Here is a 16,142-nt window from a genome sequence, read left to right on the forward strand (position 1 = left end):
CAATGAGGCTCAGTCAGTTCCAGAGGTGACCTTGGATCTGGGCTCTGCATCAAAGGCCTCACACCTGTGACCTCAGTATGGGACTCCACAGTTGAGTCAAAGCTGTATTTCTCAAACAGAAATAAGGAGCTGGGTGGGAAGATGAGAGCTGGGGCTAGTAAGGAAATGTTGAGGGGTTTGGTGTCTGTGTGTGTCTGGAGTATGAACCAGTGATGGGGGCAGCTTGGGGGACCAAGGGTCCCGGGTGAGACAGGCTGGGATGGGAGGTGGGCAGCAAGGGCAGCAGCCCACCTAGCTGATGGGATTCTGAGCTGAAGAGCTCCTCCCTCCTCTGGGGGACTTGGGCACCCGAAAACCTTGAGAGATGGTCATGTTTGGAGGTTCTTTGTGTCTTATCAAATTCTCTGGCTCCTTACTCTTTGCTCATGTGGCTGCTCTGGTTGACTGGCCCCAGGCAAATTTGTGAAAGCCGTGGGGAGGGAGCCTTGTCTTCGGAGCCTGCTGCCTGGTTCCTAATCAGTAATGAACTCTCCCTCACAGGGTCGTTCTAAGGATCAGGTGAGCTGATACTTGAAAAGCGCTTCAAACAGAGCTAGACACACATTACATGAGGTGGAAAGTAGAAATGTTGGTTGTATCTGTGTTTCTCCCATCCGAAATTCCTCACTGGCCCAAATCCCAGGGCATCGACCTTGGACAGTGTTCATGGTTTTCCTTCCTTCTATACCAGGTCTTGACCAATAAGAGTCACCTCTGGAATGAGGAGGAAGTGTGGCGGATGGAGATCTACCTGTCCCTGGGAGTGCTGGCCCTTGGCATGCTGTCCCTGCTGGCTGTCACCTCACTGCCATCCATCGCAAACTCACTCAACTGGAGGGAGTTCAGCTTTGTCCAGGTAAGGTAGCCTGGGCCCTGCAGGTGCCTTCCCATCCACATGCTGCCTGGGCTTTCATAATCTGTGCAACAGAACCACTCTTTCCGGTGTCCTGGGAGCCTGGCAGGCTCACCCAGGTCTCCTGAGAAAGGGGCTGCCTGGGACCAGCTCATCCTCACAACATCTGGGGAAGCCAGACTTAGGCACGTGAAAAAATCAGATGGCAGAATGCTGAACCCTGGACTACACGTTCTCAGTTTCTGCAATTCTTGGGCTTCTGAAACAAAATCCTATAACATGGAGTCACTGGATGTGTCACTGATCTGGCTAGGGAGTCAGCGAGCCCTTGAGTGAATCTAGCGGCCCACCCAGCACCCTCAGCTCAACCGGGCCCTGTTATTCTCTTTGACCTCTTGATTCATGCAGAGTGGATGGGAGGTGAGCATGAGGGTCTCCAATTTATAGGAAATAAACCACAGCATTTCCCAAAGGACACTGCTCCTATGAAAAAGGACATGTGGGGTCAAATACATTTGGGGAAAGATCCGCTGCCCCCTGAATTAGTCACAATGCACTTTGGCACATCAAATTAATGTCTACCACAGGCAAACCTTGTTCAGCCAACTTATTTGAGTCGTAGCACCCTCCCTACCCCATTCCCCCACCACCGCCACCCACATAACAGCTATCTACACTCTACAGAACACACTTGGGAAGCTGCTACTAGTGGCAAAGGTTCTTCATGCACTTATTCACTCAGTGTTTACTGAACACATACTCTGCACCCAGCATTGTGCTAGCCTGTGAACAAGCCAGGCGTGCACGTGTGCATGCCCAGTTGCTCAGTGATGTCTGACTCTTTGTAACCCCATGGACTGTAGCCCTCCCAGGCTCCTGTGTCCGTGGGATTTCCCAGGCAAGAATGCTGGGGTGGGTTGCTGTTTCGTCCTCTAAAGCCAGGCATAGCCATGTTTTAATTTTAAGGACAACTGGGAAGGGACATTTGCATTCCTCTGGCATCGCCCACTGTTCTCTATACAGAGCACGTGGTCAACCCCCGGTACTGACACACTAACTCACCCACTCCAGTGATGAGTGCTGACTAATACTGGGTTCTACCATCGACGTGGTATCAGGGCAGGGAACAGCTATCACTTCCGCCCCCACTGCCAACAAACATCTGTTGCATATCTTCTCTGTGCAGCAAGGACACAGCATGAGATTCCAACAGGGACACCAATGGTGTGGTACTCTTATATAATCCCAATTTATTGTTCCTAACTGGGGACACATGCACACCCTAGAACGAAACAGAGTCGTGGTGTTTTATATCAGTTTCTGACTCTCACTGGCTCTGCTCATCTTGGAAGGTCTCTGGAGGAATGCTTAGGCCTGACTACATGCTGGCAAAAGAGGGGAAGAAAGAATTTTATTTATCTGCCACTAATCCTCATGTGTCAAACACACAAATCTGGGATTTTCCAGTTCCTGCCTGGAGTCTGCAAGGGTGCATGGTTTATCCACAATTAAAACAGGCTGCAGTTTGCTCCCCTCACCAGAAAGTTGCTTCCTTAAGCAGCCATAGATTACAAGCCCCGGCTCCTGCTGCCAGAGAAAGCCGGGGGATTTGGTTTTGTTAGCAAAAGCTGACAGGGACCTCAGCAGCCGCTCTGCTTTACATACTGAAGAGTTGAAATACAAATAGGAAAGTCCTGCTGATGCTGCAGGAAGAGGGGGGTGGAAGGCCAAGAGAGGGGTGGAAAGGCAGGGTTTTACTTGTGGAAATCCAGTGCCTACATTCTGTCCTCAAATGCTTTATCTCTCAAGAGCGCTGACATGGAGGAGGAACAGATTTGTTCCAGCTCTGGAACCACAGGCAGGCAGATCATGCACTCTCTAAGCCTTACCTTACTTACACTCTTGTGAAGTGGAGTGAATTCCCTCCAGAGGTGCTGCGACTCACTGTGCAAGATTATGTGTAAAACACAAATACAAAGTGATTTGCCATTATTCTCAGGGCATGTGGCCACATTTCCATGATCACTAAGCTACCAAGTGCCCATTTCTGAGCCCAGTAGAAAGCAGCAAGAGACTGAACAGTTGAGTCACTCAGCACTCAGGGGAGGCCAAGAGACTCCCCTGAGGGCCTTAGAACAGTCCAAGGCAGGGTTTGCAAACTGCAGTGGGCACTCATTGATGGGTCATGAAATCAATTTTGGGGCTACAACAAGCTTTTTAAATAGAGTAGAATGTCTCCCAAAATTTCAGGGCACTTTACATGTTCTAAGACATCTCTTTTTCAGTTGTATCAGCTCAGTAGTTATAGATACATATGTGGATAGACGTCATTGTGTCCTGGGTGGTAATGAAAATGTGATTCTTATGGTGAGCTGACATCAGAAAGTCAGAAGTCACAGAGCTCTTGGAGAAATGCAGATACCCAGGACTACCCCGATCTATGGGTTGGCTCTAGAATCTGTCTTATAAGCTCTTTGAGTGACTTAAGTGCATGCCATGCGGTGTGTGACAGTCTCTGAGATGGTGGAGCCAGCAGACCTGGGTTTCAGTTCCAAGACCACTACTGACCAGCCCTGCACCACTAGACAGTTTCTTAGCCTCTCCGAGCATCCTGACTGTGGCCTGACTTGTCTGTGTCCACCTCCTGTAGTCACTGGGAGAATCTCTGTTGAGGACATGTGTAGTGCATGACACACACACCCAAATGGTGGCTGTATACTCTCTGAGGTGAGCTTCTCCGTAAGGTAAGTGCTGCTCTGTAACAAGGAGTACCCTAATCACATTTCCTCCCCAGCCGAGAATGACCGCAGCAGGTCACCAGGGCCTGGAAACTGACTGGAGACAACGTGGTTCCCAGTGGGCCTGGCCTGACCCCTGGGTCTCTAATGATTTACTGAGCTACAAGCCATCAAAACAGTGTGTTGATTCAACAAGTTGACCTGTGCTTACGTTCCTGAGGCTGTTTTCAATAAGTTTTTAATTTGGGGTTTTGTTTGTCTGGGTGTTTTTGTTGCTATTATTTGGGGCTGTGCCAACTGCTCCTACTTAAGCCAGTTAAACATTGTCAGATTGCAGAATACCCAGGTCAGTGCAACTCAACTGGAAGAGAAATTAGGGTTCAGCTCTTAGCACCTCAGTTCTGCCCCATAGTTAGAGGAGCTTCCTATGGCCTTGCCTGCTCTAGCCACTTGCCTGAAATGATAGCAGAGGTCTGCTTTGATCCCAGCCTTGTGAGCAATGGTCCAAAGCCCCTTCCCACCACAGTAACTGAGCACTGGCAGGAGCCAGCAACAACTGGTGGTTTCTTTCTCACTAACAAGCTTACATATAATAGAAATGGCCTTAGCTTGTTGTGGGGGTCATTAATTGCCCCAAGACCATGCCTCTCTTTGGCTGTTCTGGGATTTTTAAATTGTTCCCAAGGAGAGTGAGTTTTAGGGAAACAAACTTGCTGGAGTCATCCAAGCTTCTCGTTGGGATTGGAAAGTCAACAGGCCCTTTGTCATTGGCCGGTCTTTGGCTGTCAGCCCTCTCTGTGAGCCATCAGCCCGAGGCTGGGGCCTCCTGCCATCTGTCACCGTGGGATTCTGGATAGTGAAGGGAAAAGGATGTCTGAATGGGAGCAGGTCTTTATTGTCTCCCAGGGCATGTCTTGTTTGCCCAGCACAGTCCATCACTCTCCAAATCAGGGCCAGGGACAGTGGAGAGCTTGGGCAAAACACTGGAGCCCCAGGACACGTCACCAAGGGAGGTGCTTAGGCCTCACTGGGGCCGCCAGGACTCGTTCCTGGGCCAGGGTGGGTTCTCACTGCTGCAGCATCTGGGAAGGTATCACAGTGCAGAGTGTGAGCCCATTCACACTGGGTGGGTCTTTGTCAAAGCAACAGAAAGGACTGGGTCCACCCCCATCAAACAGCCTGAGTAGAGGGGCCACGAAGACGTCTCAGCCTCAAGCTAGAAAGTCTCAGGTGAGGAGAATCTCCCAAATTGGTGATTCTTAGTCCTGTCTGCCGGAGAAGGCAATGGCAACCCACTCCAGTACTCTTGCCTGGAAAATCCCATGGACAGAGGAGCCTGGTAGGCTGCAGTCCATGGGGTCGCTGAGGGTCGGACACGACTGAGCGACTTCACTTTCACTTTTCACTTTCATGCATTGGAGAAGGAAATGGCAACCCACTCCAGTGTTCTTGCCTGGAGAATCCCAGGGATGGCAGAGCCTGGTGGGCTGCCGTCTATGGGGTTGCTCAGAGTCGGACACGGCTGAAGCGACTTAGCAGCAGCAGCAGCAGCAGCAGCAGCAGTCCTGTCTGCAAACAGCATCATTGCGGAACTTGTAAAAACTACCAATGTCTGAGCCCCATCCCAAGCCAATTTAATCTGAATTCCCAGGACTGGCACTTGGGCATTAAGATGTTTCCCAAGCTCCCCAAGTGATGTTACTATGCAGCCATATTTAGAAACACAGTCTCCGGCTATGAAAAGGCACATCCCAGCCATCTCAGCAAAACCCAGTGAATTCATCTGAGTAAGGAGAGCAGTAGTTTGGGACTTGAAAGTTGTTTGGGAAATATCGGGGTGGTTGGAAGGCTAGTTGAAGATTTATTCCTGATGGAGAATCACTCTGTGGTCAGATGAGGACTCTGGGCTTATAGTTAGCACTCTTCAGGAGCCTACTTTCAGTTACTTGGGCTATATACCAGAAGTGGAATTGCCAAAGCACATGGTGAGTGTTCTTTAATTCACTGAGGAATCACCACACCATCTTCTGTTGTAGCCGCATTCTTTCCACTCCCACTAGCAGCAAGTGTTCCAATTTCTCCACACCCTCACCAACACTTTTCTTGTTTCGTTTTGTTTTTAATAGTAGCCCTCCTAATGGATGTGGAGTGGTTTTGATTTACATTTTCCTCATGTTAGGCATCTTTTCATGTGTTTACTGACCATTTATATATCTTCTTTGGAGAAATTTCTATTCAAGTCCTTTACCTATTTTTGAGTTAGGTTGTTTGTTTTTGTTGTTGTTGAGTTTAAAGTATTCTCTATATATTCTGTATATTAATCCCAAATATTTTCTCAATGCTGGGAACTTCTTTAACCCGAGTCTTCATTGTCAATAGATCAGAACTTAGAAAAAGTTAGTGTGGTTCAGAAGTTGCTAGGAGATTTGGAATTCTGGACAGGTCTGGAAGTGACTCTGGTTACATGTGACTCACAGTCAAGAAGCCTCCCATTTGGGGGCCAACCATTTTCATCTGATAACTGAAGTACCTGTGGGTAGCACAGAGCCAACCATGGCCTTTCCCAACAGGCTGTACTGAGCCAAGAAGTTGTTAAGGATGTGATAAAAAGATCCTTGAAGTGGTCGCAAAGCCAAGAAGAACCAGAGATGGCTAAGGAAGGATAGAGATGGGATCTTTTGGCAGCTAGTATTTTTTTTCTTGTTCAGTCACTAAGTCATATCCAACTCTTTGCAACCTCATGGACTACAGTCCACCAGGCTCCTCTGTCCATGGGATTTTCCCAGGCAAGAATACTGGAGTGGGTTGCCATTTCCTTCTCCAGGGGATCTTCCCAACCCAGGGATCGAGGTCAGTAGTTGCGGCTCCTGGGCTCTAGAACACAGGCTCAGTAATTGTCATGCATGAGCATAGTTGCTCTGAGGCTTGTGGGATCTTCCCCAGTCAGGATCGAACCCACGTCTCCTGCTTTGGCAAGTGGGTTCTTTACCACTGAGCCACAAGGGGACCCCAGCTAGTATTTTACTTAGGGTTAAAACGTTATACTTGTGAACCTATTTATAAACTTGTATGTATAGCCATTAGAAAATATTTATTATTACTATTTTTAGTAGAAGTATTACAAGCAATTCTTCTGAACCAGTTACTGAGGTTCACCATCTTGGGTTTACACTGGAGTGGGTATAAGCAAAGCGCTGCCCATGCTAGTGAGGAGTAAGCATGAGGTACAGTAGTAAAATCAGACCCACTTAGAGCCGTGTCTGAGGAGAGTGAAAACAAGACAGCATCTCTCAGCCAAGCCCCTGGATTGATGCTGACAAGCTGGGCCTGAAGGAAATCCAAGAGGCCAATTACAGCTTCTCCGTGGAAAGCTCAAAACCAACCTGTAAAAAGCACCCTCAGGTACCATCAAGCTGCCACATTTCAATTAGACCCTTGCAGTGTCTCCTTGGAGAAAATGCACGTGTGTTCATTGCTTGATGGGTCATTGCATATTCCTTATGCAGTGAACACAGGTCTCTCCCACCAGGACTCTCTCAGTGCCCTGTACCCCCTCCCCAACCTCTACAAAGCCCTAACCCTAGGTTCGCTCTGCTCCGCACTGTTGCCTGCCAGGTCTGGGGGCTGCAGAATGCTGCATCGATACAGCGCTTTCCCCACAATTCTGACTTCAGCTTTTTTAATCACTTCCTTTTCTCTGAGGCTAATGAAGTGACTTGCTGAGGGTCACAGTGTCAGTTGAGGATAGCACCAACAGTAAATCTGGAAGGCGTCATTTGTAGTTTGCAAGAAACCCTGCCTGCAAAAAGATTCCCAGAGGCTAGAGTTACAGATCAGCACTTCTTGGCTATTTTCACATTGTAGTCCCCATAGAAAGTCGTATTTATATAGCACTTGGGGTGATGAGCTGCTCGTGGCTGGAAGTCATCCACAAAAGCCCACACCTGGCTCAAGGGTGGGACGCTCTGCTGTAAGATGGCCTGGACCATGTCCATTCGGATTTGTGATGGTCTTGATCTCCTTAGCATCACTAATCTCCTTCCAGGCAGGAGAGTAATCCTGGTAGGGTTTGTACCTGGGGTGTTTGTAGCTCAGAGCACGGGCAGGAAGTAAGGGACCAGTACCCATGGGCAGCATCTCTGTGGTGCTATGGGCTTTGTATACAGCATGAAGACACCTAGCCTAGAGGCCCCTGAGAGCCGTCTTCACTGTTGGTGTCAAGGGAACTTTTTGCCTTGTGTTTTATCTTTTCTTCTTTTTGGCCATACCCCACCCAACAGCTGGAGAAGGCAATGGCACCCCACTCCAGTACTCTTGCCTGGAAAATCCCATGGATGGAGGAGCCTGGTAGGCTACAGTCCATGGGGTCACTAAGAGTCGGACACGACTGAGCGACTTCACTTTCACTTTTCACTTTCACGCATTGGAGAAGGAAATGGCAAGCCACTCCAGTGTTCTTTCCTGGAGAATCCCAGGGACGGGGGAGCCTGGTGGGCTGCCTGCTGTCTATGGGGTCACACAGAGTCAGACACGACTGAAGTGACTTAGCAGCAGCAGCACCCAATGGCATGTGAGATCTCAGCTCCCCAACCAGGGATGGAGCCAGCGTCCCCTGCATTGCAAGGCAGATTCTTAACCACTGGACCACCAGGGAAGTCCCTGTGTTTATCTTTAAATCAACTTAAAATCCACTTGTCTTTCTCCTGGCCTTATCTTATGCCAAATATTATCTGTGAAATTATGATTTTGATATGCTAGCAGACACTTATTACTCTATATGCATGAATATATACACAAAACTACTAATGTGTTTTTAAACTTCTTTGAATTTAATTCCATCTTAAGTCCTTTGGCAGCCACTAGAGGTATGAATAATACAGTTTGGGGAAAAGCATTGTTGTTTTATTGAATCCTTCTGAATCAATCAATTCTTACACACATTGGCATATGAGCATTGTTCCCGTTTTTCTGTTGGGAAAACTGAGGTTCAGAGAGTTTGGGTAGTAATAAGATCATGCAGAGAGTGAGTGACGGTGCTGGGATTTGAACCCAGAGCCCCACTAAAGCCACCCTGCTTCCTTCCCCTCTGTCATTGGTGGGATCGCTATGTCCATCCTCACCCTTACTGCAGCCTTCTTTTCCCCCGCAGTCCACTCTGGGCTTTGTGGCTCTGGTACTGAGCACCCTGCACACGCTCACCTACGGCTGGACCCGCGCCTTTGAGGAGAGCCGCTACAAGTTCTTCCTGCCCCCCACCTTCACCCTCACCCTGCTGGTGCCCTGTGTTATCATCCTGGCCAAAGGCCTGTTTCTCCTGCCGTGCATCAGCCGCAGACTCACCAAGATCCGGAGGGGCTGGGAGAAAGATGGCTTCGTCAGGTTCACACTGCCAGTGGACCACGCCCTGGCCCAGAAGACAAGCCATGTGTGATGGGCCTGCACCCAGCTCCGGGGAACCAGACGCAGGCAGGACAGTGCCCGGAGTTTGCCAGGACTTCTCGATCATGCAGGACAGCAGAATTACACACAAGTTGGTGGGCTGAGGTCTGGATTCCTGGGATGTGTGCAGTAATATTCAGAATGACACGCCTGTGTGTGATATATATATGTCCACATGTATTTCATATAGATAACAGGATTTACAATTACACTTACTTAGCTTAAAAGTTGAGTCCCTGAGATTTCAACCTGTAGATTTCAAAGCCAGTGCCAGATGTTAGGAGAAGGGCAGCTGACACTTGTAACATCTGCAGAGCTGAGCAGATGTGGCACAGAAAAGGCAATGAGAGGCTTGTACTTTGATGATTGCATCCATGTGTGCGCCTCCCTGCTCCCTGCCCATTTTGCTACTTTCCCTAGGCGTTTGCAGAGCTGAGGCTCTCGGGTAGCAGGGCAGACAGGAGCTCTGCCTGGAGCCCAATCCAGGTGCACAGAGCTGACCAGTCACCGGGGAGCAGGGTGCCACCCTTCCTCTGGCTGCAGCAGGAGGCCAGGTGGGGTTGAGGGCACTGGGGGTGAGCCCAGGTCTGTGCCCAGGGAGCCACCTGTAGGTTCATCCTTTGCCAGGTTAGGAGGTGGGAAGGGGGAACAACTGGGGCTGAGGCTGCTACCCCTAATCCTCCCTGAGCTGGGGAGATTTTTTTCCCTAAAAGTCAGAAATCACCCCGCCAGCTGCAAATTGATCCTCCTGTGGGAGTGTGAAATCACCTCCTTACCGGAGCCACTAATTAACCCTGTCTTGAGAACAAGTGTACTTTTTTTTCTTTCTTTAAGTTGGTGATGACTGTTCTTTAAACCACTGTGCCTTCTCACCTTGTAAATCATTAGTCTGAACGTCTCCCCAAGAGCAGACCCTCTAAAAGTTGGTTCAAGGGGGAGGGGAAAACAAGACCTGCTTTTCTCGGGGCCCCAGCCAGAGGGCTGACGGATGGATAGTCCTCACTGAATTGTCCTGTGGAAGGACACTGGGGATTTTTTTAATTTCCTGCTGCTGCCAGGCAGAGAACCTGCCTTCTGAACACCCCAAAGCTACACTGGCTCCAGGTTCTTCCTAATGCAGGGTTATGTTTCAAAATAGCTGTGGGGGGTAAGGTGGCAGGTCTTTTCCACCAAAGCTACAGACTGCGAACACTGCTGCCCCAAAGCACAAGAGAGGCCACAGAACATGTGTCCTTGGATTGTATGCTGTCCCTCACTGATTCATACTGAAACTTTTTATTTCCCCTGTAGAGAGAAACAGCTGTTCTCGGCTAAGCCCCCAACCCCTGGCAGCATCGGAATGATGTGTCATCTCTGAACACAATGGGGTACGGTCCTGATGGAAGACATCAGTGAGATGTACCCTGAAAGGGGACATTGGTCATGCTTATATTCTTAGGTCTCCCAGGCCAGGGGGCATCCTGTTGTTCTATCACAAAGTCGTGTCCAACTCTTTGCGACCCTGTGGACTGCAGCTCGCCAGGCTCCCCTGTCCTTCACTATCTCCCAGAGTTTGTTCAGATTCACATCCATTGAGTTGGTGATATTATCTAATCATCTCATGAAATAAAGAGAGTCAGCTGGCAAAAGCTGACCCAGGAGTGCCACAGAACGAATGCTCCTGCCTCCCCATGGAGACTGCATGAGCTCATGTCTGTGGAGCGCATTAGGGTCCTTGAGTAAAAAGGAAAAAAAAAAAAAGGAGCCAAGTGCAAGCATATCTCATTAGGCCAGTGACTGATGGAGGGAAAGCAGTGCAGACAAAACTGCCTGCTTCCTGCGGATGTTTCTGTCTGCTGCTCAAGAGCTGAGCGGCATGAGCTTACCTCCCAGATGGGCCCTGATGGAGCGGCAGCCTTGGCCTCAGAGAAGCTCACTGGAAAGGTGGTGGGCGAAGCAGAGATTTCAGCATTTGCTTGACAAAAATGCCCGTCAATTTCCTGCTGATAGGAAGCAGGGAGAACATGGGCAGCTGGGACTCACCAAGGATTGTCAGCCCAACTCAGTATTAGCTGCCCTTTTTCTCCGGCCCTCCCTGAGCCTGGGATGTTTCCTTACACCAAAGATGCTGACACAGAGCCAAGTCTAATATGCTCCCTCCCCTTCCCTGCCCACCTTCTGCTGCAGGTGCTCCTCAGGGGGGCAGGTGCAGCAGAGGACCTGACCACACCCCAACTGGACAACCCGCTCATGAAGGGCAGAGTGGGCCGTGTGTTTGGCCTTGACCTGGTGTCATCTGCTGCTCTTCCGTACCTCACCAGGCAGCTGACAACAGCACCCCCATGAGAATAAGTCACTCCCTTCCAGCCTGGGAAATTCTCTGTGCCTCTAGGTATAAAAGTGCCTGAACCAAAGTGCTCTGGAAACCTGAAATGCCATGGTATGAGGTTGAACGTTTAAAATCTATGCTATTGAAACTGTATGTTTTGTTTTTACCTTGAGGAGCTTGTCTGAGAAGCAGCAAAAATAAACACCTAGTCTTCCATGAGTTTCAGGCTGTTATGTCTGTCTCATTGATCACCTGCCCATTCACTGGTTCACCGGCCCAGTGGGCCTTCTGATCAGAATATGCTCTGAATCAGGTCGTGTGCAAGGTGAGCACAGAATGATCTGGGTTAGCACTCACCTCTGAGGAAGGGACATGCAGACCTGCAGCAACAAGGCCAATGAGGACACAGAGGAGATCCAGGTGACAGAGTGCTGGGGTATTGAAAGGAGTACCAGGAAGACTTCCTGGAGGGAGGAGTGTCTGTGCTGTGGTCTGATTAGAGCAGCAGTGCTCCTCAAACTATAATGTGCACAGGAGTTGCATCAGGATCTCGTCCACACCTCGATTTGGATCCATGGGTCAGGAATGAGGACTGTGCATCTTAATAAGCTCCCAAGTGCCACACATGATGCTGATCCCCGAACAGAGTAACAAGGGTTTCGATGGCTTTCTTAGTCTCTGCTGTGCTACAGTCTACAGCACACAGCCAGTGCATGCCTGCTCCATTAAGCTTCCCCTGGACTCTGGTTCCCTGGCTGCCCTGGTGAGATACTGCTGATGCTGCTGCAAACCCTTGTTCTCTTAAAAGTAGAGGGAGAAAACACCCCACTGGCCACAGTCTTGCCCTCTGTGTGCTTCATGTAGGGTGCTCCCAGGCGGTCCCACATATCGGCTCTGGGTCCATCAAGAAAACAGGAACTCTTCACAGAACACCCACCTGTCATGCAGTCAAGCTTTTCTCCTGAAGCAACCAGAATTGTCTTGTACCAGGAAATAAAAAAGAAACCCATGTGCGGAAAGCAATCTAGTGGTTGAAAACCATTTCTTGGGAACAATAACCAAAAGATGACCTTGCCATTTTGAGCCTGTGAAAAGAGTTTTCCAAAATAAGAACCATGGCCAGAAAAAAACTTCACTACAAATAATTTTCAATAGAAAAACAAAATCTTGTACTTGGAGGTTTGCAAGCATGCATCCTCCCATGCATAAGGCTGGGAGAGGTAAGTTTAAAAAGAAGGGATAAAGTAGATGAAAAAATATCCATTATTTTGGTAGCTTGCATAAGCACTAAGGAGCAACCAAAATAACTCATATTAGTTAAAGAGAATTATCATTCAGCTACTTGAGAAGCTGAATGTGTTTCCAAAGTAATGAAGGGGGATGCTGGGAAGTACAGAAGCTCACTTGCACTGGATCTCTTTAGAAAGAGGAAACTGGCACTGCTACAGCAGAAACTCTCGATCTCACCAGACTAGCACCAACTTTTTCTAACAAATACGTTGAAAATTCCTTTCTATGAATGAAATTCAGAAATAATATAAACTACTACATGTAGTTTTTTCCCAACCCAGGGACCATACCCAGGTTTCCCGCATTGCAGGCGGATTCTTTACCATCTGAGTCACCAGGGAAGCCCTTTAAATCAACATAAGGTCTTAAGTGAAATATAAAGTAGAAACAAATCCAAAGTAATTTACGCTAACATATCAAACCAGTCAATCCTAAAGGAAATCAGTCCTGAATATTCACTGGAAGGACTGATGCTGAAGCTGAAACTCCAATACTTTGGCCACCTGATGTGAAGATCCTGATGCTGGGAAAGATTGAAGGCAAGAGGAGAAGGGGGTGAAAGGATGAGATGGTTGGATGGCGTCATCAACTTGATGGACATGACTTTGGGCAAGCTTTGGGAGTTGGTGATGGACAGGGAAGCCTGGCATGCTGCAGTCCATGGGGTTGCAGAATAGGACACGACTGAGCAACTGAACTGATATATATGTGTGTGTGTGTGTGTATTAATAATGAGTAGAAATTATTATAAGTAATGGTCTTACAGTCAGTAAGTTGGTATTGAGAGAAACTCAATGATATTCAACTAAACACTGTTGACCCTCTTTAAAACTAATGTTTTAAAATAAGGGCTAAGAAGTGTAAGAGAGAGAAAGTGTGTGTGTGCATGTGCTCATGTGAATGTTGGAAACAGTGTTGAATTCTATGGAGAAGTCAAGTAGGGTAAAAACCAGTAAATGTCCACTGAATCTGGAAATATGGAAATTTTAGGGTGAGAATTTCAATGGAATGTTGGGGATAAAGTAAAGACTGGGAATGAGTGAGAAGTAAGGAAATGGAGGCTAGTTCTTCTAGATACTATTTTAAGATTTGGCTGTAAAGTAGGGGAGAGAAAGGGTTGGAGAAATGGGGGATTAGAAGGAGAGTTGGTTATTTTTTCCCATGGTTCTGACCTGAACATGTTTTAAATCTTTCTGGAAAAGAACAAGATGAACTGGAGTCTTTCAAGAAGAGAGAGAATGAGGTCAAATTTCTAGAGGGTATAGGAAGAGATAAGGTCTAGAGCATAGGTGACTTTAGTGCATATATTTGAGAAAAACTACCCCCCAAAATTGGGCTTACCCAGTGGCTTGGTGGTAAAGAATCTGCCTGCAATGCAGGAGCCGCTGGTGACACAGGTTTGATCCCTAGGTTGGGAGGATCCCCTGAAGGAGGGCATGGCAACCCACTCCAGTATTCTTGCCTGGAGAATCCTATGGAGAGAGGAGCCTGGTGGGCTACAGTCCATAGCATCGCACAGAGTCAGAAATGACTGAAGTGACTTAGCAAGCACACACACACCCCAAATTTGGTAACAAAGGCACAAGTAGGCAGTCTTTGAACAAAGACCACCCTCCTCCCTCTTCCAGCTCAGTGAAGACTCCAGACTTGTGCAGCCAAGGACATAGGGCTCCCTCTCCTCAAGCTACCATTGAAAGGGCCCTATTCCTAGGACAGGCAGAACTTCAGTGTTTCACATCCTATCCCTAGCTGCCTATCAGTTCATTTGCTCAGTCATGTCTGACTCTTTGCAACCCCGTGGACTGCAGCATGCCAGGCTTCCCTGTACATCACCAGCTCCTGAAGCTTGTCCATGGAGTAGATTATGCCATCCAACCATCTCATCCTTTCACCCCCTTCTCCTCCTAGCTTCAGTCTTTCCCAGCATCAAGGTCTTTTCCAATGAGTCAGTTCTTCACATCAGGTGGCCAAATGATTGGAGTTTCAGCTTCAGCATCAGTCCTTCCAATGAATATCCAGGACTGATTTCCTTTATGATGGACTGGTTGGGTCTCCTTGCAGTCCATGGGACTCTCAAGAGTCTTCTCCAACACCACAGTTCAAAAGCATCGATTCTTCAGCGCTCAGCTTTCTATATAGTCCAACTCTCACATCCATACATGACTACTGGAAAAACCATAGCTTTGACTAAATGGACCTTTTTCTCCAAGGCTAATTCTAAGCAAGTGTCATTGAGAGGTGGAGGCTCCCTTCTTATGTTCAACCCCCACATTTAGAATAGAGGTTATACCCCAGATGTGGCATGCTGAGAATACTGGGGCCCACCTGCCTTGCCTCATCCTATGTGACGGCTTCATGCCAGGAGAGACAAGACAAAGGGGCTACAGGCTGCTGCCAGCACATTCTAGTGATCACTCAGAGAAGTATGATTCAGAGAGAAGCTTGTCATTGTCCATGCCTGCAGCTCTAGAGCCCTGGCTCAGTGATTTCGGCTGGGTGAGAAGCAGATTGTAAAATAGGTAGTTCCTAATCTCTTCCCAAAGGAACTGATTTCATTTTCAGTAGAGCATGGAAAACTTCAAACCTAACAGCACAGTGAAGGTTTTGGTGAAAGACAATGAGAAGGAGATTCATGGATTTTTAAGAAAACACAACCTAAACTGTAGGATGGCTAGTTTATGAGAGACTCATGGAGTAGGACTGCTGGGAGGAATCCTCTTAGAGTCAGAATATCAAACATACCTCAGAAACTATTCTTTCAAAGAGCCACACTTTGATTGGATTAGTTTGTAGGACAATTTATGCCCTAGGGCATTATTAGAAACAATAGAGCAATAAGCTTGCAATTAGTGGGGTTTAACAACTGAGTGTTGTCAGGGACAGAAAGAGCACTTACCAATATCACTATCATCCCAAGGTGTGGAAGTATCCAAGTTGTGTCTTCTGATGCCGAAAATTCAGCCTCTGTGCACTGGTGCCAAATCAAATCTTGGAGACAGAGTTGGGGTGAATTAGAAAAGAAGAGCTTTATTGCTTTTCCAGGCAAAGGGAGACATGGCAGGCTCCTGCCCTTGAAAACAGTCCAAACCTGGGAGGATTTGGTGAAGAGTTTTATAGCAATAGTTCAAGAGTGGGCTTGCTGATAAGGATCAGGGTGTGTGCAGGGCCTGCACTCCTTTAATCTGCTCTCAAGTAATCTCTTGATGAGCTTCTCTGGTTCCTTTAATCTGACTTCAGATGGTCTTCTCTAGAATGAAGAACTGCTGACATCTCGCATTTGTTGGGGGTTTAGTTCTATAGGACTTCCCTGGTGGCTCAAACGGTAAAGCATCTGCCTACAATGTGGGAGACCTGGGTTCAATCCCTGGGTCGGGAAGATCTCCTGGAGAAGGAAATGGTAACCCACTCTAGTATTCTTGCCTGGAAAATCCCATGGACCTAGAAGCCTAGTAAGCTACAGGCCATGGGGTCACAA

At 48.0% G+C, this 16,142-nt stretch overlaps 1 protein-coding gene across 4 annotated transcripts in view; it reads left to right on the top strand.

Moving 5' to 3' along the window:
- Positions 1–11,596, top strand: part of STEAP3 (STEAP family member 3, metalloreductase) — a 51,986-nt gene extending 40,390 nt beyond the window's left edge. For all 4 annotated transcript variants that reach the window (XM_010860782.1, XM_010860783.1, XM_010860784.1 and 1 more), the window contains exons 4-5: positions 731–895; positions 8,780–11,596. In XM_010860782.1, coding sequence (XP_010859084.1) covers positions 731–895; positions 8,780–9,061 — 447 coding nt within the window. In that variant the 3' untranslated portion in view covers positions 9,062–11,596. The remainder of the gene's footprint in view (positions 1–730; positions 896–8,779) is intronic.
- The last annotated feature ends 4,546 nt before the right edge of the window (positions 11,597–16,142 follow it).

This window comes from Bison bison, unplaced genomic scaffold, assembly GCF_000754665.1.
Source record: "Bison bison bison isolate TAMUID 2011002044 unplaced genomic scaffold, Bison_UMD1.0 scf7180017864471, whole genome shotgun sequence".
Classification (NCBI taxonomy): domain Eukaryota; kingdom Metazoa; phylum Chordata; class Mammalia; order Artiodactyla; family Bovidae; genus Bison; species Bison bison.